Here is a 24,463-nt window from a genome sequence, read left to right on the forward strand (position 1 = left end):
GAGCCTGGTTAGATTCTCTTTCTCTCTTCCTCTGCCCCTCTCTTCCACTTACATTTTATCTCTCTCAAAAAAAGAAATACTGGGGTGCCTGGGTGGCTCAGTCAGTTAAGCGTCTGACTTCAGCTCAGGTCATGATCTCACGGTCTGTGAGTTCGAGCCCCACGTCAGGCTCTGTGCTGACAGCTCAGAGCCTGGAGCCTGCTTCAGATTCTGTGTCTCCCTCTCTCTCTGCCCCTCCCCTGCTCATGCTCTGTCTCTCTCTGTCTCAAAAATTAAAAAAATTTTTTTAAAACATCAAAAAATACTTTTTTTCCTGGAAATTGATGCAGTAGTTATAAAATTTTGTAAAGAAGCAAAGGGCTAAAAATAGTTAAGATAATGTTAAGACAACAAAATGGAAGCCTTTATCAGATATTAAATAATATTATACAGCTACAGTATCTGAGACAGCGTGGTGTTTGCTTAAAGACGGCCAGAAAAAAAAGGGAGGAGAATAGAGACCAGATCAAAGCAGACACTTTCATCTGATTCATGAAAAGGAGACATTGCAATAGAGGGAGAGAGAAGTATTTTTATGTATGTTCCTCCATAAATCGGACATCCATATGGAAAAGTATATTTACTTCTACTTCACAGAATCTACAAATATAACTTTCATAAGGACTGTAGATCTAATTTTGAGAAGTAAAATAATGAAGCTTTTAAAAATAAAACCTTAAAAAATTTTTTATGTTTATTTATTTTTGAGAGCAAGAGAGACAGAGCTCAAGAAGGGGAGGGGCAGAGAGAGAGGGAGACACGGAATCCAAAGCAGGCTCCAGGCTCTGAGCTGTCAGAACAGAGCCCAAAGCAGGGCTCAAACCCACGGACCACGAGACCATGACCTGAGCCGAAGTCAGACGCTTAACCAACTGAGCCAGCCAGGGGCTCCTTAAGAATAAAACCTAAGAGAGAATGTTTGTTACCTTAGAATAGGGCAATAAAATTCTTAAACAAGTCCAAAAGCAAACTACTAAGTGTTGACAAGGATATGGCGCAACCATAACTCTATCACTTTGCATGTGAGAGTGTACATTAGTTCAGTGACTTGGAAAATGTTTGGCAGTGTCTGCTAGAATTAAATATATGCATCACCCATGACATGCAATTCCACTTCCAGCAAGCAGAAAAATAAACACACTACACACACATCCCAAAATATACGCGAGATTTGGCTCCTAGGATGTAGTTTGCCTACCTCTGCTCTACAGTAAACACGTCAACAATTGCTTATAAACAGCAACATGGTTCAAGCTCACAAACACGATGTTGAGCAAAACAAGCGGGGCACAAAAGAATATATACAACGTAATCCCATTTATGTAAAGATAAACAAAAGGAAAAGTAATCAATAGTAATAGAAGTTAGGGAAGTGCACTTGAGGTGGGTGGGTAGTAACTGAAAAGGAACAGCAGAAATGGTTTGTTGTGTCTGTTAGAGCCTACTGATGGTAATGGTCTTGGTTATGGATGCCTGAAGTACTGGCCCAGACTCTGTATTACTTGTATAGAGCCCCACAGACATTTCCCCAACTGGGGCCAATGTTGTGGCTGGACCAGCCCTTATTGGTTATTATGATCACAGGACACACTTCAGCAAAAAACCAGGAGTAAGATTTATAACTCCCATGTCCTGGAGGGTACATGGTATGCCAAAGGACCACACAGTGAGATCAGAGAGAAAGAGCAAGCTGAGACCTGGGGCTCTGCGTTTAATTGGGTCCAAGGGTGGGGTGTCTGGGGTTTCACAAGAGTTCACTTAATTATTTGAAACATACAAGTGGGATTAGGGGATGGGAGAGTAGAGACAGGGTCACCCAGGGTTTCTGAAAGGGAAGTTCATGAATGTGGGTGGCCTAGTTCCTTATCTGGTTGTTTTGCTAGAAACTGCCATATAGCTGACAATATGTTTATTCAAAATGAGTATCTTTTTAAGCGGATGCCTCAGGAATCAATAGGCTAATGTCAGGCACTTACACTGCAGGGTTCAATATCAGCCAGGGTTCAATCAGAAAAGTTGTGTCATTATGACTTTAGAGATAAGTGTATTTTAAAAAAGAAATTAGATTTGGGGCATTTGGGTGGCCCAGTCGGTTAAGCATCTGACTTCAGCTCAGGTCATGATCTCGCATTTTCCTAAGTTCAAGCCCCACATCGGGCTCTGTGCTGACAGCTCAAGTCTGGAGCCTGCTTCGGATTCTGTGTCTCCCTCTCTCTGTGTCTCAAAAAGAAATAAACATTTAAAAAAAATAGGAATTAGACTTTACACAAATGTGGGAGGAGAAATCAGAGTTTAGGAATTCTGAGAAGCCCAGCTCATCCAGCTTCTGAAGCAGAATTGTTAACGGGGAACATCGTGTAAGATCAGTGAATCCTGTGAACATTAATTTTGCTACAATTCTTTTTTCTTTTTGTAAAATTCTTTGCCTGGTCACAAGCAATGGTGGATGGAATATCATGAGAGAGAATAAAGCAGTTTGTGAGGCCCACAGATGGTGTTTCTGGCAGAAGCACTGGACCGGGAAAGGCAGTTCCATATCTAAGAGCAACTTTTCTCCAGTGAAAACAAAATGCTGTCCCTTCCATGATGGAAGTGGTCTTGTGTAATCAAATTCCTAGCAGGGGCCTGGGTAGTTCTCTTTGGAGAACAGCACCAAAATTTTCCCTTCTCATTCAGCTGATCACAGACACCTCCTCATGACGCCACAGGCATGGGTTGAAAGATGGGACTCACAGTAGCAAGAATTGGAGCTATGGAAATCTGAGTCACTCGTTCATGCAACTTACTTGTGACTTCTGTTTAGGCCCAACCTCATATGGATCACTTCAACATCAGCACCAGTATAGCTGCTGGTATACTCAAATCTATGGCTTCATCACATGGTAACTTTATGGCCAGATAGTTTCAATTAGGGATTGAAAAACCCAGAAGTTGCTTTCTCAGGATTAATGCTATCAGCAGAGAATGGCTTAATTTTGTTCCCAAATCCTAAATATATATGCTGTAAGCTCCGTGCAGTGACCCTACCTGTCAGACACTTCATACGTCATCAGATATATATCAGGGGTCACAAAATTATTTCAGTCAAGAACCAGATAGTAAATATTTTAGGCTTTGCAGACCACACAGATCTCTGTCGCAACTACTCAACTCTGCCATCTTAGCATGAAAGCACTGTGGACAATATGCATCGAGTCGTCATGGCTATGTTTCAATAAAGTTTTATTTACAAAAAACAAGTGGCAGCCAGATTTGACCCATGGATTGTAGTTGGCCAATCCTTGGAACTAAACTATGAAGACTGGAAAGTTGGTGTAGCCCTGAGCTGGAGCTATGAAAGTGTATCGATGGCCCTACCAGATGAAACTCAACTTCTTTAAACGTTTACTAACATTCAAACAGGTATAGGAACAGGTATAGGGGGGAAAAAAAGAAAGCATGTTGGTGTAATGGCTGCATATCAGGTGCCAGCAGATGACTGACGTGCTCCAGCAATAAAACCTCATCTGACGCTACAAGTGATGTCAAGTCCTAATTAAATTTACAATAATCCCAGGTCATTCCCCCAAGATCCACCTGTCTTTTCGCACAGGTCGAATAAGTAAATTAGGGGCGCCTGGGTGGCTCAGTCAGTTGAGCATCCGACTTCAGCTCAGGTCATGATCTCACAGTTCGTGGGCTCAAGCCTTGCATCAGGCTCTGTGCTGACAGCCCGGAGCCTGGAGCCTGCTTTGGATTCTCTGTCTCCGTCTCTGTCCCTCCCTGACTCACACTGTCTCTGTCTCTCCCAAAAATAAACATTAAAAAAAAAATTTTTTTAATGAGTAAACTGGAGGGATATGATAGAGTAACAGGACTCCTATCTATGACTTTCAAGATACTGCTGTGGCACTAATCTCTAGAATCCCTTGAATAATATGGCATTTCTTTTGTCTTTCTATTTTGGTACATACAAGGCAGTTACAGTGTTTATTTGTCCTTTCTTACCAAAATAGCCTTTGTCTCATGGGTGAGGGAACCAATGTGAGAATTCTGCCAGTGGTTGGGTATTTCTATTGCAATTCGGCATTCTGGAACTTGGGAAATAACCAGACAATGGGTTCAAGGACCTATTCAGATCACCACATATGGACCTGAGCAAAAGTTATTATTTGTTGTTTATAAGCCCCAACTACTAACTGGTGGGCACAATGCACTTGAGGTTCCAGGAATTAATGTCATGTCTACTGTCCAGTAATCCCTTCGTATTCTTATTTCCACTTATCTAATGCAACATTTCCATAAATATGGCTGCAAGTCACTTTGAGGAAGTCTAGAACAATTTATGGTATATACTTTTGGCAGTATATCAGATGCTTTCCTCAAGGGAACCTAGCCTGTTCTTTAAGATGCTCTGGAAATGGGAATGGACTCATTCACCAAGACTGCCAATGCTCCCCTCACCAATGAACTTCTTAAATCTTTGGCAAAGGCAGTGTTCTTTAAACCCTCCCAGGGCACACAGAGGGTTATGTTGAGAGGGTCTTACATGACAAATTCACTTCAGCAGTCTGACATTCCCATGTCTTTGTATACCTTCTACAGCAGTTCTTAGCGGGGGACAATTTTGTCCCCCACCCTGGGGCATTTGGCAGTGTCCTGAGACATTTCTTATTGTTACAGCTGTTGGGGGGGGGGGTGCAACTGGCATCTAGTGGGTAGAGGCCAGAGATGCTGCTGCAGAGATGCTACAATGCACAGGACAGCCCCCAACACCAAAGAGCTATCCAGTCCAAAATGTCAGTTGTGTCAAGGCTGAGAAAATATTTTACAACATACTTATAAAGTTCTAGCATTTTGACTTTAGTGTATATAGGATAACTTTAGGTTCAGGTTTTAGTCATTTTACTGAACAAACTGTTGAAGGCATTCACAGATGCTCAGTCTGAAATTGATGTTCAGTGCACTCATATCAACATATCCAGGGGCGCCTGGATGGCTCATTCGGTTAAGCGGCCGACTTCGGCTCAGGTCATGATCTCGCGGTCCGTGAGTTCAAGCCCCGTGTCGGGCTCTGTGCTGACAGCCCAGAGCCTGGAGCCTGTTTCAGATTCTGTGTCTCCCTCTCTCTGACCCTCCCCCATTCATGCTCTGTCTCTCTGTCTCAAAAATAAAATAAATGTTAAAAAAAAAATTTAAAAAAACCCCCCAAATCCACCCTACTCTAATATTATATTACTTCCGCCTGATTCCATACCCTTAAGACCCACAACCATATAAATTTCTCAGGTTTCTATTGATACAAATTATATAAAAATATTTTGGCAAGGTATAGCGTCTCCTCATGGTTATACTTTATACCTGATGGCTCCCTCCACTCCCACTACTTTCCCCTTCCCTGCAAGGATTTAGTTATGATTAACAGGTCTAGAAAAATGAGAGGCAGTAGAGAAAAGTCTTAAGGATCTAGTTTCCTGCAAGGAACCCATCTTGGGGGAGATCATAACAGGTTCTTCAGGCAAGAAAAAACTACATCAGAAGAGAGAAAAAGGCTTCCTTCTAATGGCAAAGGAGGCTCACCTAAGTTTAGAGATCAAAGGCCTCTGTTTTGTTGGGATCTACCCATATATTTCTTCCTCAATTTTTCAGGATTCTAGTCCTTCCCTTTGATGCTCTGTACCATAAGAGAATCTACAAGTTTGTGAATCGATGTGTTATCATTCAGCTGCTTACTGAATTTGACTTTGGGTCTCCTTTTTGTTAAAAAAAAAAAAAAAAAAAAAAAAGGAAGAAAGAAAGAAAGAAAGAAAGAAAGAAAGAAAGAAAGAAAGAAAGAAGAAAGAAAGAAAGAAAGAAAAAGAAAAAAGCCAACTCTTTACAACAAGCCCTCAAAGTATTAATATGTAGCCAAGTTCAAATCTAAGACAGGAAAATCCTCCAGAGGCCATGAGTGTGGGCCCATGGTGTCAAGTGGGAGTTGAAACCGAATGGCCTACAAAAACCAATGGAACTGGATACACAGCTAGAGGTTTAATCTTTATGTAGATGGGAGTCAAGGTCAGAGGAACCAGGCACACTGGGAGAGAGTAGTGAACTACCCAGTATTACAAAGGAAATTCTCTTTCACTGACTGTGAAGAAACAGGTTTCTACCTGTTCACTGCTACCAGCATCTTTGGGCCAACCCAAAAGAACAAGATCAACCAGAAGGGCAGATAAAGAATCAAAAGGAAACCATTCTGAAATCCTGACTGAACCAGGTTTAAGTTCTGTTCTACTTGTAGTCTTTCCAGGTATGGGAGACAAATGTCTTTGGTTCAACACAGGGATTAACAGGCATTTTCTGTATAGGGCCAGAAAGTTCAGTATTTTAGGTTTTGTGGGCCAGTGTTTGTCACAACTACTAAAGTGTCACTGCAGTGAGAAAACGGTCACGGATGATATATAAATGGGCGTTGCTATGTTCCAATAAAGCTTTCAATACCTTGCCAAACTTTGGTTTAACCCATTAAACTACAAATTACCTTGAAATGACAGGCTATCCTGGTATCCATTAAACAAAACAAAACATGCAAGGCCTAGGATTTCTCATATCTAATGCAATTTGAGGCAGCATGGACTTCACATAGCATGTGAAGGTGTGGTCCAAGAAATCAACTTGGAAACCTTTCACATTATATACATTATATATACATATACGTGTATATATAATGTATATATATGTACGTATATATACATATATACATATGTGTGTGTGTATATATGTATGTGTGTGTGTGTGTGTGTGTGTATATATATATATATATATATATATATACATACACAAAATCTCCATTGCTGAGCAAAGCCCTTTAACCAAATAAGCATTAAAAATCAGTAAAATGACTAAGTAGAAATGATATTCAAACCTGCTCACACAGCTTGCTTCCATCATGCTAGATGCTCCCCTATGCACATCTTTTCCTTAGGAAATCTTTGTTAAATTTTACCTCAAAACAGATGTACTTTCGTTCTCCATCTTCAAGATTTGCCCAGTTGCTCCGTAAACAAGTTTTTCATCATCCCCTTTCTCCCACAGCTCAAGGTTCTCTGTCTCATGGTGTCTGGAAAGAGCCAGCTACCACCCCAATCAGAGCAAGCCAGTACTGTGGGATTCCGTTCACCCAGTAGGGAAGTCTGACAAGAAGTAGGGGATGTACAAATCTCCACTGTTGTAGTTATACTAGAATCTTCTAAGCCACATGGATTTACGCCTAAGTTTCAAATATATTAATTACAAATACACAGTTACGCTCACTGTATGTATCTGTATCTTTGAAGGACTACAGAATTTTTTTTTTCTTTTTACAACTGATTTCCAGGGTTCTATTCCTTAATTTTGGCCTTACATGCCACATGATGATATGATTTTACTGTAAGAGAAATGTTCTTAGAAATTTTTAAAATTATATTTTACATAGCTTACTCTGCTGCTGTAAAATAACAGTATTTTACTATAAAACTGATGCTCAACAAAAAATCTGAGTTAAATACTATAAAATCTCTGAGAATCTTCCTTGCCACTATTTACATAACATAAATATCCCTTCACATGACTGGATGCATTATTAACACATTCATAGACACACACACATTTGATTAAGGTACTTGATGTCCCTAAACTGCCTTAAACTGTTACATTCTTGTCTTGGCTTTAAGCCTTAGCCATCATTTTAATGAACGTTATTGTATATCAAAACATATTTATATAAATCCCTACTGATGAACATTTATTTCCACTTTTAAAAAATTTAGTTACAGGGCACCTGGGTGGCTCAGTCGGTTAAGCATCCGGCTTCAGCTCAGGTCATGATCTCGCGGTTTGTGAGTTCGAGCCCCGCACCGGGCTCTGTGCTGTCAGTTCAGGGCCTCCAGCTTGCCTCGGATTCTGTGTCTCCCTCTTTCTCTGCCCCTCCCCCACCCTTGCTCTGTCTTTCAAAAAATGAATAAATGTTAAAGAAAAAAAAATTTAGTTAACAGCACTGATGTGCTACTGACCTTTTCTATTTGAAACTCCAAAGCGTAAGTTCATATTCTACCGTCTCCAGATCAAAGGGATTCCACATTCTACATTTTGATAAATACTGACCAGTTTCAAAACAAAAAAGCAATTATTCAATCCACTGCTAGGAAAAAGCGTGAAAGTCAGTCATGCCTCAATGGTCAATGTGTTTGAGGAAATTCTCAAATTCCAACAAATAATTTTTCTTTCCTTCTTTCTCAGGGTGGGGAGAGGACGCAGTAATGGGATAGAGAACTTGACAAAAGTAATCTACTTCAAATAGCCTCTCTACCCAAGAAGTTTTGATGAAAGTAATGCTAAAACCCTTAGAAGGCAATGACGTCAAAGTCTGGATGGAAATATGGAGAATAAGACACCAATGATCAATTCAACATTTACTAAGAGATGTGTGTCATTAGTGGAACTTTGACACTTAAACCCCTGCTTTGACCTTCTTGAAAATAATAATCGACAGTGTTATGGTCTTATTATTGTAAGATCAGCAATTTTTTGGTCTATGCTGTCACAAAAGGTAACTGTCTGGGATTGTATTGATTTTATGCAGACTAAGTTCAAGGTCCAATGATAAGACCCAACCTGATGACAGGCTGGAGAAGACAGGAGCTCATCACAACAGGGCAACGTCAAACTACCAGGACAGACTGCAGTACTGAGTGGTCACAGTTCAACTGTCTCCCTGAACTAATTTTATTAAGGCCGATTTTAGGTCACCTCTTCTGAATATAAATTCTTGTGAAATTCCGGAGGTGATCTCAACACAATTTTCAAATATACCATTTCCCCCATTCATTAATTTAACAAACAATGAGCACCTCCAAAGTCCCCAGCATGTTAAGACTCTGCAGATCCAGAACAAGTCGCTGCATTTATGGAGCTTACATTCTAATGGGCATTCATTCTAGCATGTCCATCAGACTTTTGTACAAGGCCTGATAAAACTCATACTTTCCAAAGCCTCTCCCCTGAATAGTATTTAATAATAAAGCTCAAAGTTCAAACTGTACTTCGCTATACAACCCACAAGCATTCTCTGCTGCGTGGCCTCCTGACTACTGGGATATGTTAAGCTGGGGCTGAACACTGACTTTAGTGAAACAAACAAGTTCTTTTGAACTTTATGATTGGAAGAATTCACGGGACACTGGGGTTTTCTTTTTAAAACATTATTTTATGCAACTATTTTCCTGTGTAGATTCTCTGCTGTTCTTACCACTCCTATTGCTTTTATAAGATTTATCACCGGCGTGGATTCTGTGATGAATGGTAAGGTTGGATCGCCAGCTGAAGCTCTTACCACAGGTCTCACACTTGTAAGGTTTCTCCCCTGTGTGAACTCTCTGATGAGACTGTAGCTGTGAAGAGCGACTGAAGACCTTGCCGCACACATCACATTTGTACGGTTTCTCTCCGGTGTGGACGCTCTGATGCAGCTGAAGACTTGAGGCCTGACTGAAGTGCTTACCACACTCCCCACACTTGTAGGGTTTCTCTCCTGTGTGGACCCTCTGATGCATGTCCAGATTCAAGCTCCACTTGAAGCCCTTCCCACACTCCTCACACTTGTATGGCTTTTCTCCAGTGTGCACTTTTTGGTGGGCTTGCAGGTGTGAACTGCGACCAAAGCTCTTCCCGCACTCTTCACATTTAAAAGGTTTCTCTCCGCTGTGAACTCTCTGATGTGCCAGAAGATTTGAGGCCTGCCTGAATACCTTCCCACACTCCTCACAATTATACGGTTTCTCTCCTGTGTGGATTCTACAGTGAATTTTGAGATCTGCTCTACGACTGAATCCCTTCCCACACTCTTCACATTTGTGTGGCTTCTCTCCGGTGTGGATCAGCTGGTGAATCTGAAGTCGGGAACTCTGATTGAAGCCCTGCCCGCATTCCTCACACTTGTAAGGTTTCTCCACGCTGTGGGCCTTCAGATGGATTTGAAGATATGAACTCTGACTGAAGCCCTTCCCACATACCTCACATTTGTAGGGTTTCTCCCCTGTGTGGACTACCAGATGAACTTGATAATGGGAGTTCCTCCTGAAGCTCTTCCCACACTCATTGCATTTGTATGGTTTTTCTCCTGTATGGACTCTCTGATGGGCTTGAAGATTTGAACTCAGAGTAAAGCCTTTACCACACACATTACATATGTAGGATTTCTCTCCAGTGTGGACTCCCTGATGGGCCTGAAGACTTGAAGGCCGACTAAAGCCTTTACCACATTCCTCACATTTGTAGGGCTTTTCTCCTGTGTGGACCCTCTGATGAATGTATAGATTTGAGCTACAAATGAAGCCCTTCCCACACTCCTCACATTTGTATGGTTTCTCTCCTGTATGGACTCTCTGATGGGATTGAAGATGTGAATTCCGACTGAAGCTTTTACCACACGCATCACATCTGAATGGTTTCTCCCCAGTGTGGACCCTCTGATGGTCCTGCAGATGAGAGGCCTGACTGAAGGCCCTCCCACACTCCTCACAACTATAAGGTTTTTCTCCTGTGTGGACTTTGCAATGAACAGTAAGTGCTGATCTACGACCAAAGGCTTTCCCACAGTCCTCACACCTGAATGGCTTCTCTACAGTGTGGACATTCTGATGGGTTTGCAGAAGTGAGTTCTGACTGAATCCCTTGCCGCACTCACCACACGTATAGCCTTTCTGTCCCATGTGAACTTTCTGATGAATACGAAGAACTGAGCTATAACGGAAGCCTTTCCCACACTCACTACATGTATGAGGCTTCACCTTTGAGTGTAACTGTTTATGAAGATCAAAGGTGGAGAGGTCACTGAAGGTTTTTTCACATTCATTACATCGGTAAGGTTTCTGTCCTGTGTGAATCACACTATCCTGGTTCGATGCTGAAACCTTCACGCCGTCTTTCTCATAATCATCGTGGCAATAAGATTTGTCACTTCTGTGTATTCCATGATTAAGGGGATGTGAAATCCAACCGATCGCGTCAACATCTCGTTTACACCGACACAGATGATTTTTCATGGACATTTGCTGATATCTGTTCTGATAACTCTGCGACTCAGTCAAAGACGTTTTCCTCCAAGAGTCCTGGACTCTCAGAATTGGAAACTCTGAGTTTTCAGTACCACTGGGACCAGCCACTTTACAATTTAGCATACAGTTCTCATCTTCAGAAATTTGAATAGACAGTCCCGCTCCAAGCTGGCAGGGGGAATCACCCTGCTTGTGAAACTGAGAACTATTTCTCATGGAGTTCTGCCATCTGGTTAGGTCACTTGCGATGTGTTGCCAGATTTGCCAGCAGGAAAGCTCTTCACGTGGTCCTCTGTCTTGAAGAGTCCTCAGCTCACTTTGACTGTTCCCTCCTATAGGGACAGAATTCAGACATGAGGACAAGTGAAAGCACTGTTCAGAGTCAAGATTTCACACTTAGGACACAGTACAAGACTTTACTGAACCTCAGGATGGTCCGGCTTATCTTTTCACCACGTATGAAATACTCTGGCTTATATACTGATAGAAACCAAGAGGTAGTCCATTAAACTCCCAACCGCTTAGCATCAATGAAACCTACTTGAAACAAAATTACTGCCATCTGACATACCATTTAAATCATGTCAGAAATGACATGTCTTTCCCACCACAATGCATGATCAGTAAGGACAAGCGTGTTGCAGTGTTGACAGCTTTTGACAGTGCGTTGCAGTTAGCAGGCACTCGAGAAGCGCATGCATAGATGAATCCCAGTTTGAGGTCTGAGATGATGATGATGATGATGATGATGATGATGATGATGATAAGAATTAGAATTATAAATCCCAGTTTAAGTGTGAACAGGACAGAGGAGCCAAAGAACTTTTACAAGTATTTGAAGTAAGGGAAGAAAGGGCACCTGGGTGGCTCAGTCGGGTGAGTGTCCGACTTCGGCTCAGGTCATGATCTCATGGTTTTTGAGTTCAAGCCCTGCATCAGGCTCTTTGCTGACAGCTCAGAGCCTGGAGTCTGCTTTGGATTCTGAGTCTCCCTCTCTCTCTGCCCCTCCCCTGCTCACACTCTTGTCTCTGTTTCTCTCTCTCAAAAATAAATAAACATTAAAATAAAAAAAATTGAAATAAGGGGTACCTGGGTGGCTCAGTCGGTTAAGCAACTGACTTTGGCTCGGGTCATGATTTCACGTTTGTGGGTTTGAGCCCCACCTCAGGCTCTCTGCAGACAGTGCGGAGCCCGGACCCTGCTTTGGATTCTGTGTCTCCCTCTCTCTCCGCCCCCGCCCCCCGCTTGTGCTCTTTTTCTCTTTCAAAAATAAACATTTAAAAAAATTTTTGAGGGGCGCCTGGGTGGCTCAGTTGGTTAAGTGTCCAACTTCGGCTCAGGTCATGATCTCACGGTTTGTGGGTTCGAGCCCCACATCAGGCTCTGTGCTGACAGCTCAGAGCCTGGAGGCTGCTTCAGATTCTGTGTCTCCCCCTCTCTCTCTGCTCCTCCCCTGCTTATGCTCTTTCTGTCTCTCAAAAATAAATTAATGTTTAAATAAATAAGTAAATAAAAATTAAAAAAAATAAAAATAAAACATTTTTTGAAATAAGAAAAGGACGGGTAAATACAGATTACTAAGAAAAGTGAAAGGCGGCACCAGAGGCAGCAGTACACCAAGGGGGTACTGAGGAGAAAATCAAAGGTGCTAAAGAAAGAAAAGCATGAAGACTTATGCACTAGATCCTTCTGAGACTTTTGTATTATCTAAAATTTTTTTTAATGTTTTTATTTTTTGAGAGAGAGAGAGAGAGAGAGAGAGAGCGCGCACACGCATGAGCAGGGGAGGAGCAGAGAGAGGGGGAGACACAGAATCCGAAGCAGGCTCCAGGCTCCGAGCTGTCAGCACAGAGCCCGATGCAGGGCTCAAACTCACCAGCCGTGAGATCATGGACGACCTGAGCCGAAGTCGGACACCTAACTCACTGAGCCACCCAGGCGCCCCTGTACTATCTCTCTAAATATACCCTAATCACCCTCCCCACACTACCCTGCCAAGTAAGAATCAAATTTAGAGGCCAGGGACGAATGCCGACTCTTTGAAGACAGCGTGGAAAAATTGTGGATATAGATCCATTGGTCTTCAACAAGAACAATTTTCAAAGTGAAGAATGGTTTCTTAGTGAGCTGGGAAATCAATTCCATAGCTTACAATATTTAGAAGAAACAGATCAGAAACGAATAGAGAATCATCGCAAGCAATAAAGGTGTCATTATACGAAACGCCTTCAAAAGTCATACATTTAAATACATACACAAACACAATGTCTGAGGTAACAACGTTAAGATCCACTTCTTATTATACCTGTGGATTTTGGAAGCAGCAAATGGGATGCAGTTGGGCAAATCTTTTAAGGGAAAGGCTAACTCACAAGCTTGCTATTTTCTGAGACCTTTCATTCTATGATACGAGAGACACGGAAACTGAATATTTTCCCTTCTATGGAGGAGCTGCCTAACTGGACAGAAGAATCCACAATTAAAAAAACAATTCCTCCCCAAATGAATATGCTCTGCTACTAATGGAAAGTCACAGGAAAAGAATGTTATTCAGTTTGGTTATAATGACAGTGCTGCAGGTTCTGTATAGGTTTCTGTACAAGTTGGTGCGGGTCAATTTGTACAGAAAGGCAAACACACACATGCACACGCACGTATACCAGGGGCACCAGAAACATCGGAATTAGGTCAGGAATTCATTTAAAGACAAAAACTGGTTTGCAATATCCCCTATTCACGTGGATCTGTTCACCGCCTATCAGCTATCTCCATTGAAGGCAGGTTTCCCTCTACGGGAACTCATTCATTTATTCAACAAATATTTACAGATCCCCTGCCATGTACCAGGACTGTTCTAAGCACTAAGGATAGTGAACAAGAAACAGAAAAATCCCCCCACTTTTAAAAATTACACTCCAGTGAGGAGAGAAAGGTAATAAGCAATGAACAAAAATATATGTGAGGTGAGGTCAAGGGCTCAGACACAGAATAAAGCAGGGCACAGAGAGTAGAGAGGGGAAGGCATTTTCGACAGGGTGGTCAGAGCCCAAACATGATATTAAAACTGAGTGACCCAAAAGAAGGAGAGAAGGGGCCTGAAGGATTGGAGGTGGAAGGGTATTCCAGGCAGAGAGGAGAACGAGTGAAGGGCTCTGAGGCAGAAGCTTCCTTTGCGGGTCTGGGGAACGGCAGAGCGGACGCTGTAGGCAGAAAAGATGGGGCAAGAGGGAGGACGGATGTATTCGGAAAGGCAGTGGGGGATGAACGGCAGACCACAGAGGACGTTCCGGAGGCTGTTGTCAGTGGTTCTCATTCTACGTAAACGAAGCCATAAGAGAATTCTGAACAGAAGACTAGCCTAACCTGGCCTGAAGTTACAAAGGATCACTCTGGCTGCTACTTGAAGAACAGACTGTAGGAGGAGTCACACAATCCAGGAAAGAGCTGTGGCAACTGGACACGGACAACAGCACAGGGGTGGCGAGAAACAACAAGGATGGTCAGGAAACTGTCAGAACTCACACGTGCTTGGTTCTTACCCACATTTCTCTCCATCTGGGCTGCAGTCTTCATCGACCAAAGCTTCTCTTCTCTTTCTATACGCCATTTATCTTGTTTCAAGGATTGGTGTCCTAAGAACATGCAAAGTCACGAGTTAGAACGAACACATGAGAGGGGCGCCTGGGTGGCTCAGTCAGTTAAACGGCCAACTTCGGCTCAGGTCATGATCTCACAGTTCATGAGTTCGGGCCCCGCATCGGGCTCAGCGCTGACAGCCTGGAGCCTGCTTCAGATTCTGTGTGTGTCTCTCTCTGCCCTCCCCCCACTCTTGCTCTGTCTCTCTCTCTCAAAAATAAATAAACGTTAAAAAAAAATTAAAAACAAAGAACGAACACACGAGGGCTAAAATTTACTGGAAACTTTTTGAGTTCCAACTGCATATTCGAGGTATCGAAAGCTGTGTTTTTCCAACCTGTTTAAAATCATGACCCAAAAGCTAAATACATAGCATTTATTTCATGACCCAAATGCATACCTAAAGATATGTACTGTTGAAACAACGTTTGAATGCTCTATTTCTGACCAATGTCCATGTTCACTAAATCCCTCCCACTGGCCCTCACACACTCCTGCACTCAGCCAGTTTTTGCTGCAATGCGTCCTCAGAAGCTGATATCCTCTACCTTATTTATTTCATTCAAAGTTGCTCACAGACCTCAATAAATCAGTTTAATAATGCATTAATGGGATAGGAGTGAAATCTGAAATCGAATAGGCAAAGCGTAGCAGTATACATAGTCCATTTATAGTTCTTTACCAAACCCAAATAAAGAAGACCTGAAAGATCCCGTTCACAAAGACCAGAGACATCCTATGTCCCGTAGGAAATGGAAAAGTTCACTCCCCAAACTCAGAGAACCATCTCAAGAGCCCCCAAAGGTCACATAGATACTCCAGAGGGGGGCTGTCCTCACCCACGGAGACCAGGTTCCTGAAGTTTTCTAACATCACATCCTGGTACAGCTTCCTCTGGGCAGAGTCCAGCAGTCCCAGCTCCTCCTCCGTGAAGGCCACTGCCACATCCCTGAACGTCACTGCCTCCTACGACAAACACACACGACCTCCATCTTACACCCGATGTCCACTGCGAGAGGTGGGAAGGATGGGGGGGAAGTTGCTCTGGCCCCTGAACAATGTGTAGGTTTCCCAGCGCCGCTCCTACCCTACCAGTGCCACATGTGGATCTCCCGCAGCCTTGTCACAAGTGCTGTTATGAGGGGCACCTGGGCGGCTCAGTCGGTTACTCATTCGACTTGATTTCAGCTCACTCACAGCGTTTTGGGTTCAAGCCCTGCATCAGGCTCTGCACGGACAACGCGGAACCTGCTTGGGATTCTCCCTCTCTCTCTGCCCCTAGCCCGCTCACACTCTCTCAAAATAAATACAGAACCTTAAAAAAAAAAAAAAAAGTGTTGCTATGGAAAGGAAAGCTTGTCTATTCACCCGGCCCTCTCAGTGAACGCTATAAAAAGCAAACTCCCTAGGATTTGAATCGCTGCATCCTATACTAAAAAGGTTTTACTTTTTAACTAACGTTGCCAATTACCCCAGAAACATTTAAGAGTTTAGCCGCAGGAGTGTTTGATGGCACCTGCCGTCCCACTGAGGTGGGATCAGGTGAGGAGTAGCATTCTATGTGGAAATAACCCAAAGGGCATGCCAGGTCCCTGGATGAAACACTCTCTCCTCCTGTACCTGTCTTCACTTGAACACCACACTCTGCCTCCAGATCCCTGGTTTTCTTGTGTGAACTTAAGCAGGTACCTTTTTCCCAACCCCTTTTCTTTATATTTAAAATGAAGATGGGGATGCCTGGGTGGCTCAGTCAGTTAAGCATCCTACTCTTGATTTCGATTTTGGGTCAGGTCATGATCTCGTGGTTTGCGAGTTCGAGCCCCACATGGGGCTCTGTGCTGACCGCGCCGAGCCTGGAGCCTGCTTCGGATTCTGTGTCTCCCTCACTCTCTGCCCCTCTCCCGCTAGCTCCCACTCACTCTCTCAAAAATAAATAAGTGTTAAAAAAAAATTTTTTTAACAAATTTAAAAGACAAATAAAAACTAAAGAGAGAAGAACTTATGTCCAGCCTTGGAGGACTAAAAGGACATTTTTAACAGCAAAAAAGGCAAGCCGTACTCACCTTGAACAAGCTCATTTTCTCTTTCCTTCTGGAGAAACAGAATCCTAGGAAGACAGACTGAGAAAGGAGAAAGAAGTCAGTGGCAATCAGTCAGGTACGTCACTAACCTAGGGGACGGCTCACTGTGAATCAGCAAGGACACTCCTTCCTCGGCACGGCGCAGGTGAACAAGCTTCACAAGCAGAATGAGACATGTATACCAGATACGTGCCCTCTATCCCTTCCACAGTAGTTCAAGGAACACCTGCCCAACCACAAAAATGGCTCCACCACAGTGCCCCTGCAGCTTCCGCTGTAGGAATTCTTATCCCGGGTATGATATAAATTGAGACCGCACCAGTAAGAGCTGGCTCTGGAGTCAGTGTGCATGGGCTGAAATCCCGGCTAGGCTAGTCAGTAGCAGTGTCATCTTGGGCAGATCATTAACATCTCTCTGCCTCGGTTTTGTCATGTGCAAGTGGGGGAGAATAACGCTACCAACGTCCTGGGACCACGGAAGAGGTGGAAAGCTCCCAGAGCCCTGCCAGTTCCTTATTTCTTTGCAAATGCAGGGACACATTCTGCAGAATAAGATTCTATAGTTTAGGTTCTCTCTACCGAGTGAATATTGTTAAAATACACAGAGATCAAAGGTTGTCGCTCTGTCGGGTGAGAGTCTTATTAACTGCTCCACATCTCCGGTTGTCTTCCTAATAATTTGAAACCTCAACGACAATATTTAGAGAGACATGGCCAACTTTTTATAAAAGTTACAAAAATAAGTGAAGTTTCTTTCTTTTTTTCTTAATGTTTATTATTTATTTTTGAAAGAGAAAGAGAGAGAGAGAGAGAGAGAGAGAGAGAGAGAGAGAGAGAGAGAGTGTCTGGGCAGAGAGAGAGGGAGACAGAATCCAAAACAGCCTCCAGGCTCCGAGCTGTCAGGACACAGCCTGAAGCAGGGCTGGATCTCACGGATCGTGAGATCGTGACCTGAGCCAAAGTCAGATGCTTAACCCACTGAACCACCCAGGCACCCCAAGTGAAGTTTCTTTTTAAGCAGGAAGTGCACTTTTGGCAAGTATGCATGGAGATGAAGAAAACTAATAAAACCCAAGCTTCTACAACAAAAAATAGGTTGACAGTCCTGACCTAATTTAAATAAAAAAGACAGACATCTGAGTTGTAACCATACTGTTACAAATAAAGGAATGTATAAGAAATAACTAGGTAGGAAGAAAAAGTTCCCCCTCTGGCAGAAGGCAAGGTAAAAAAAAGTAGAATGAAAGAAAGATAGTTAGGAAAATCATCAATGGATGCCAAAAAATGGTGAAAGTTTGGGAATAAATAAATAAAATATTAACTGCAAAAGGGAAAACAGGAACCTGGCAGACACCTTACCCAAGAAAACAAATTTGACACCAGCACAGTTGGGTCAAACCAACAAGTTGACAGGTGCCTCCCGTGATGCACCAAGAAGGTGGCCTTACCACTGCCTTCTGTAGCATCCCTGTTGCTAATGTACAGCCTGAATCAAATCGTAAACAAATATCAGATAAACCAAAAAAGAGGGACATTCTACAAAATAATTTGCCAATATCCTTCAAGAATACCATCATCTAAATTACATAAATGAAGTCTGAGGAATTATTCTTTTTGTTTTAGGTAACCTTTAAAAAATTTTTTCAAACATTTAATGTTTAATGTTTATTTTAATGTTTAATGGGGCAGGGGGAAAGCAGAGACACAGGCAAAGAGAAAATCCGAAGCAGGCTCCAGGCTCCAAGCTGTCAGCACAGAGCCCGACGCGGGGTTTGAACTCATGGACTGTGACATCATGACGTGACTCGAAGTCGGACGCTTACCCAACTAGCCATCCAGGTGCCCCAAGGTTTTTTAAAATTTTTTTTAATGTTTATTTTTGAGAGAGAGAGAGACAGCATGTGAGCAGGGGAGGAGAAGAGAGAGAGGGAGACACAGAATCTGAAGCAAGCTGCAGGCTCTGAGCTGTCAGTACAGAGCCTGACGCGGGGCATGAACCCACGAACCAAGAGATCATGACCTGAGCCGACGTCAGACACTCAACTGACCGAGCCACCCAAGGCGCCCCAGGTTTTAAGTAATCTTTATATCCAACAAGGGGCTCAAACTCATAACCCCAAAATCTGGAGTTGCATGCTCTACAGACTGAGCAAGCCAGGCGCCCCAGAATCATTCTAGAATAAAGACTAATAAAACAAAAACTAAGTTCAACGCATATCACAGGACTGAACCCTGAACTAGAAAAAGGAAATTGCTCTCAAAGACTTTCTTGGAAGAACTGAAAAAAACTGAAATTTGTACTGTGGATTAGATAACAGTACATTACCATCATAATTAATTCCATATTGATCAGTCTATAGCTCGCTCTCAAATGGTTCAGCAAAAAAACATAACAATATACAAGTATGATAAAGCTGTGAAAGAGAAAAAAAAAGGGGGGGGGGCTTGAAAGCTAACAGCAGCAAACAGCTAGAGCTTGGTGTTTGCCACCGATCAGTGAGAATCTGACAGGGCCACTCAGTGATCATGATCAACAGGAAGAGGACAGGACACAGGACGCCTGGGTGGCTCAGTCAGTTAAGCGTCCAACTTTGGCTCAGGTCATGATCTCATGGTCCAGGAGTTCAAACCCCGCGTTGGGCTCTGTGCTGACAGCTCAGAGCCTGGAGCCTGCTTCAGATCCTTTGATTCCTCTGCCCCTCCCTTGCTCGTGCTCTCTCACTCTCAAAAATAAATAAACATTTAAAAAAATTTTTTTTAAAAAGGATGAGACACTTTGTAACACAGACACAAAGACATTCTTTGTTGTAGCCCACCCCCAGCTAACGTGAGTGACTAGTTTATTAATAGTGACAACTGCAGTCTCATTTTGTTTCTCCCATCTACTAGACAAAAATTATTACAACATTCAGTCATCAAATTGCTTCTGCTTCCTGACAGCATCCAAACCAGATCAAACTCTCACTGCTTAAAACTCCCCAACTCAGTTAACACAAGGCAAAAACCCTGTAAGCAGCCCCACTTAATGGCCTCTTACCAAGACACCCTGGGTGTGGGGGCTTCCTTGCTTCCCACAAGCTGAAACCAACCTAATGCTTTGATTACAGACACGTCCCTGGTGGTTTGGGGCTGACACTCACTGACAGAGCAAATAGACAAAATATAAGTTAGTAACTGATGAATCTGATGAAGATATGAGACTTCGTTATGCTATTTTTGCAACTTTTCTAGAAGTTTGAAGGTACATAAAAAGAAAAAGTGAGGGGCGCCTGGGTGGCACAGTCGGTTAAGTGTCCTTGCAGACTCTTGATTTCAGCTCAGGTCGTGATCTTGCGGTCCCTGAGTTCAAGCCCCGCATCGGGCTCTGTCTGCACTGGCAGTGTGAAGCCTGCTTGGGATTCCCTCTCTTTCTCTCTCTCTCTCTCTCTGCCCTTCCCCGGCTCTCTCTCTCTCTCTCTCTCAAAAATAAATAAACATCTAAAAAACATATTAAAAAAAAAAGTGAAAGAAAATAGGAAATAGTCATAGCTATAAGAACAGTAATGGGGCTCCTGGGTGGCTCAGTCGGTTAAGCGTCTGACTTCTTCTGCTCAGGTCATGATCTCTCAGTTCGTGAGTTCGAGCCCCGCGTCGGGCTCTGTGCTGATACCTCAGAGCCTGGCGCCTGCTTCGGATTCTGTGTCTCCCTCTCTCTGTCCCTCCCCCACTCACGCTCTGTGTCTCAAAGATAAACATTAAAAAAAAAAAAAAAGAATAGTAATAATAGCAGTAGTTCTGATAAAGGTGACTATCGCAAAAATATCTTATGTTAACAGTAACTACTAGCTGATCTTCAAACTTCCGGAAGAATTTCTCTATTACAAAAGATGGCAACAAATTCACTCCCCAAAGTACACACATCCTCCAGTCCCCTCCAGTTTGACTCTACACTTGCCAGCTGCCTTCTGCTCAAGTCAATACACTCCAAGCAGACACGACAGCTGACAAGAACGAGTGGGGGGGTGGGGGGTGGGAGGGGGAGAAATCACTGGACTGAGCGGGGCTATGGTGCACCCAGCTCAGTTTTATCTGTGACCTCCAGCAAGGTCCATTTTCCAGGTCTCAGCTTCCAGACAAGAGCCTTTTCCTGAGCTTCTGGAATTTTCACGTGCACAGGAATCTCCCCAGAACCTTGCTGGAATGCAGATTCCTGGGTCCCATGGGCAGAAAGTTTAAATAAAAGGTCTCGGAAGGGGCTCAAGGATGAGCATTTCTACCCAAGTGATGCCAAGGCCACTGCTCTGTGGGCCACAGTTTCAGGAGCACGGCAGTATCCCATCTGGCCCAAAGAAAGCAACCTCCACTAAACACAAATATACACAGAGCAACCAGACAGGCTAAAATGTTGTTGTTGTTACTGTTACATTCCAAGGTTATGGGTAGTTAACGTTTGTATTTATATGCATTTCTGTATTTTCCATAATGATTAGGTTACTTCTATGATATAAGTATTATTTAGGGGCGACTGGATGGCTCAGTTGGTGAAGTGTTTGACTTTCGCTCAGGTCATGATCTCACAGTTCGTGAGTTCGAGCTCCACATCAGGCTCTGTGCTGACGGTGCAGAGCCTGCTTGGGATTTTCTCTCTCTCTCTCTCTCTCTGCCCCTCCCCAACTTGTGCTTGCTCTCTCTCTCAGATACATAAGCTTTTAAAAATTAAAAAATATGTATATTATTTAAAACAAATGACATAGACCAAAAACCTACTTTAGAGATTTCGGACACCGAGGTGGCTCAGTAGGTTAAGCATCAGATTCTTGGTTTCAGCTCAGGTCATGATCTCATGGTTTGTGGGATCAAGCCCTAAGCTGCGCTCGGCACTGATAGCAGGGAGCCTGCTTGGGATTCTCTCTCCCTCTCCCCCACCTGCGCGCACCACTCTCAAAATAAATACACTTAAAAAACGGTTTAAAAAAATGTAAGAAATTCTTAGAATACCCTAAACCTTGCTCTCAAGGTCCCTGCAGTCAAGTCCCAAAATGTTTTCACAATGATTCTAGCCAGTCCCTTATGCTCAAGGAGAATATATCAAAGAGATTCATGAACTCAGGTGATGGCTTCAGAATGTCCCGCTCTGCCTCCTACTACCTGGATGTCCATGGACAAATGGGGCTATGTTCTCCACCTCAGTCTCTCCTCATCTTTAAAGTAGGAAAAACATGGGGGCACCTAGGTCCGTGAAGCATTTGACTTTGGCTCAGGTCATCATACCCAGGGTTCGTGGGTTCGAGCCCCGTGTCAGGCTCTGTGCTGACAGCTCAGAGCCTAGATAGAGCCTGCTTCGGATTCTGTGTCTCCCTCTCTCTCTTCCCCTCTTCCTGCTCCTGCTCTGTCTCTCTCAAAAGTAAATTAAAAATATTTAAAAAAAAATTTTTTTTAAGTAGGAAAAACAGCAGTACTTCAAAGAGCCATTGTGTGAGGGGGGAATGTGTTCATCTGTGTAAAGCTTTTAGAACGGAACTCTGCAACGAAGGCTCAGTTGTAATCATCACCCATGCCCAAGTGCGTGTCCCACACTTTCTCCAGTTTACGTGACTATCTTGGTAGAAGAATGGCAAGTCCTACTCACGTGGGGCTCTGTTGCCTCCTCCCTGCAGTGCTTTTTGAGAAGTCAGGGCTGGGGAAGGAAAGGAGGTTGTGAAATACCAGTATTCTTTCCATTCCCAATAAATCACATTCCCCGGTATCAACTAGAAGCAACCCTCTCCTTCCAAAAAAAGGTCAGGAGTCCAGGACAATTCAGCATCCTGGGCTCGCAGAGTCTGAAAAACGGGCGCTTCTCGGATAATTACAGTAGTATTTATAACCGCAACCCTCCCGCCAGGTAGTTTTAAATCTTTTGCTTGTGCTCTCTTGGTTTTCTCCCCACGGCACTGTATTAGGAAGGTATTACTTTTACTCCCCTTTTACAAAACAGCAAACCAAGACATAGAGGGATTAAGTAACTCACCCAATGCGATACCGCATGAAGAGGGGGTGGTCGTAGGTGGGGAGCCAGGACACAGGTGCAGAGAGCCCGGGAGACCCTCTAACCCGGGGAAGCACAACCAGAACCCGCCCCATCCCGGGCACTTCCCCAACGCGAAGAAGCTCCGCCCAGGAGAACGCAAATCACACCCCCTCGGCCATCTAACCTCCGTTTTTAGCCGCTGCTCCTCTTTCTCTCCCAGTGAAAGGCTGGTGGCTGCTGGCCCCGGGGGCGTTCCGGGGAAGTTTGAACGGGTCGTGAACAGCAGACCCGAAACCCTACAATCAGAGAAAAGATGGCTGCTACGGCGTCCTCATGGGGCGGAAGTGCCTGCGGTCACCGGAGCTCCTGGACTACACTTCCCAGAATTCACCAGCACCACCGTGTTGAATGGAAGTACCTGCGACTACTCGGAGTTCCTGGACTACACTTCCCAGAATGCCGCAGGGAAAAACCTTTACAGCCGGGGCTTACAGTCGCTGCGGAGTGCGAGACTATACGGCGGTCTAGACCGCAGGAGCCAACCTGCGTCGCCCTGCGGCAACGGTGACAACAAGGCTCTCCAGACTACCCTTTGCCTAAGGTCGTAGCGGAAAACAGACAAAGCCACGCCCCTGATGCGGAAGTGCTCGACTATTCTATTTCACTTCCAGGGATCCCTGCGAGGGTCTCCTGCAGTTGCCTTGCCATTTTAGCACGTCATCTCAGCACTTAGAAGAGTGTAGATTCTGTTCACGAAAAGCCGAGAAGCTAAGTAGCACTTTCGATATGCTCAAGGGACTAAAGCACGTAAATTTTTTTTTTTTTTTTTTTTTTTAAACCACAGATGCTTCCTAGTAAATTCCAAAGAGCTCCACCATAGGAATAGGAGCAAAAGGAAACTGGGCCTTCACTGGCAAACGTTAAATCAGCTCAGTCCTTGAAACTGCATGAAAGTGAATTGTTGGCATCTTCTGACCCTTGCAGAAGCGAGTGGAAATCCTTTGTACGGGAAGATGTCGGTCATCATCCTAAGCCTCAAATTATTCCTATCATTATAAAATTTGTCATATCAGTATTAGGCCAAGTGAACTTTAAGGGGGAAAAACATTACTTGGCATAGGGCCACTTTTCGTAATGATAAAAGTTTCAAGGTACCAGAAAGTAATAACTTCAGTTTGTATTTTATAAAGCGAAAATTGAACTATGACAGAGAAAGATTCAAACTCAGTTGGAACTGGAGATTTTAACAGATACACACATAGGGGGGAAATGTTGAGCCTTAAATGCATGTATTAAAATAGAGGAGAAGCTGAAAATCCCTCTGGAAAAAACTAATCTCAGAAATTTAATTAACGAATAACAAAACCAAAGAAAGCAGATAGAAGAAAATAAGAGCAGATTAGCGAAGTACCAACAAAATTAAGTGGATCCCGCCTTCCACAGAAGGTCAAAAGATCACCCCATGGGGAAAGCAATGAAATTGATAAAAGTATGGTGAGAATGATTTTTTAAAAAGACATATATGAGGGGCGCCTGGGTGGCGCAGTCGGTTGAGCGTCCGACTTCAGCCAGGTCACGATCTCGCGGTCCGTGAGTTCGAGCCCCGCGTCAGGCTCTGGGCTGACGGCTCGGAGCCTGGAGCCTGTTTCCGATTCTGTGTC

General features: G+C 43.6%; 1 protein-coding gene and 1 long non-coding RNA gene across 9 annotated transcripts in view; one reads left to right on the top strand and one right to left on the bottom strand.

Moving 5' to 3' along the window:
- Nucleotides 1-9,082, top strand: part of LOC131500234 (uncharacterized) — a 19,467-nt gene extending 10,385 nt beyond the window's left edge. The window contains exon 3 of the long non-coding RNA XR_009256197.1: nucleotides 8,281-9,082. This is a non-coding gene — a long non-coding RNA (uncharacterized LOC131500234). The remainder of the gene's footprint in view (nucleotides 1-8,280) is intronic.
- Nucleotides 9,083-9,226: 144 nt separating this feature from the next.
- On the bottom strand, nucleotides 9,227-23,148 carry LOC131500224 (zinc finger protein 226-like). Of its 8 annotated transcripts, none has more exons than XM_058709069.1 (6): nucleotides 22,987-23,148; nucleotides 22,422-22,469; nucleotides 16,796-16,852; nucleotides 15,572-15,698; nucleotides 14,636-14,728; nucleotides 9,227-11,428 (listed from the first exon to the last, which is right to left on the bottom strand). In XM_058709069.1, the coding sequence occupies exons 3-6, from the start codon at nucleotides 16,808-16,810 to the stop codon at nucleotides 9,243-9,245; spliced, it is 2,421 nt and encodes an 806-aa protein (XP_058565052.1). In that variant the 5' UTR covers nucleotides 16,811-16,852; nucleotides 22,422-22,469; nucleotides 22,987-23,148; the 3' UTR covers nucleotides 9,227-9,242. The 8 variants fall into 8 exon arrangements, with proteins under 8 accessions (XP_058565052.1, XP_058565053.1, XP_058565054.1 ...); XM_058709070.1 differs by lacking the exon at nucleotides 22,987-23,148 and adding an exon at nucleotides 22,803-22,928; XM_058709071.1 differs by lacking the exon at nucleotides 16,796-16,852.
- Between the last annotated feature and the right edge of the window lie 1,315 nt (nucleotides 23,149-24,463).

The sequence above is a fragment of the Neofelis nebulosa genome, chromosome 17, assembly GCF_028018385.1.
Source record: "Neofelis nebulosa isolate mNeoNeb1 chromosome 17, mNeoNeb1.pri, whole genome shotgun sequence".
NCBI lineage: Eukaryota > Metazoa > Chordata > Mammalia > Carnivora > Felidae > Neofelis > Neofelis nebulosa.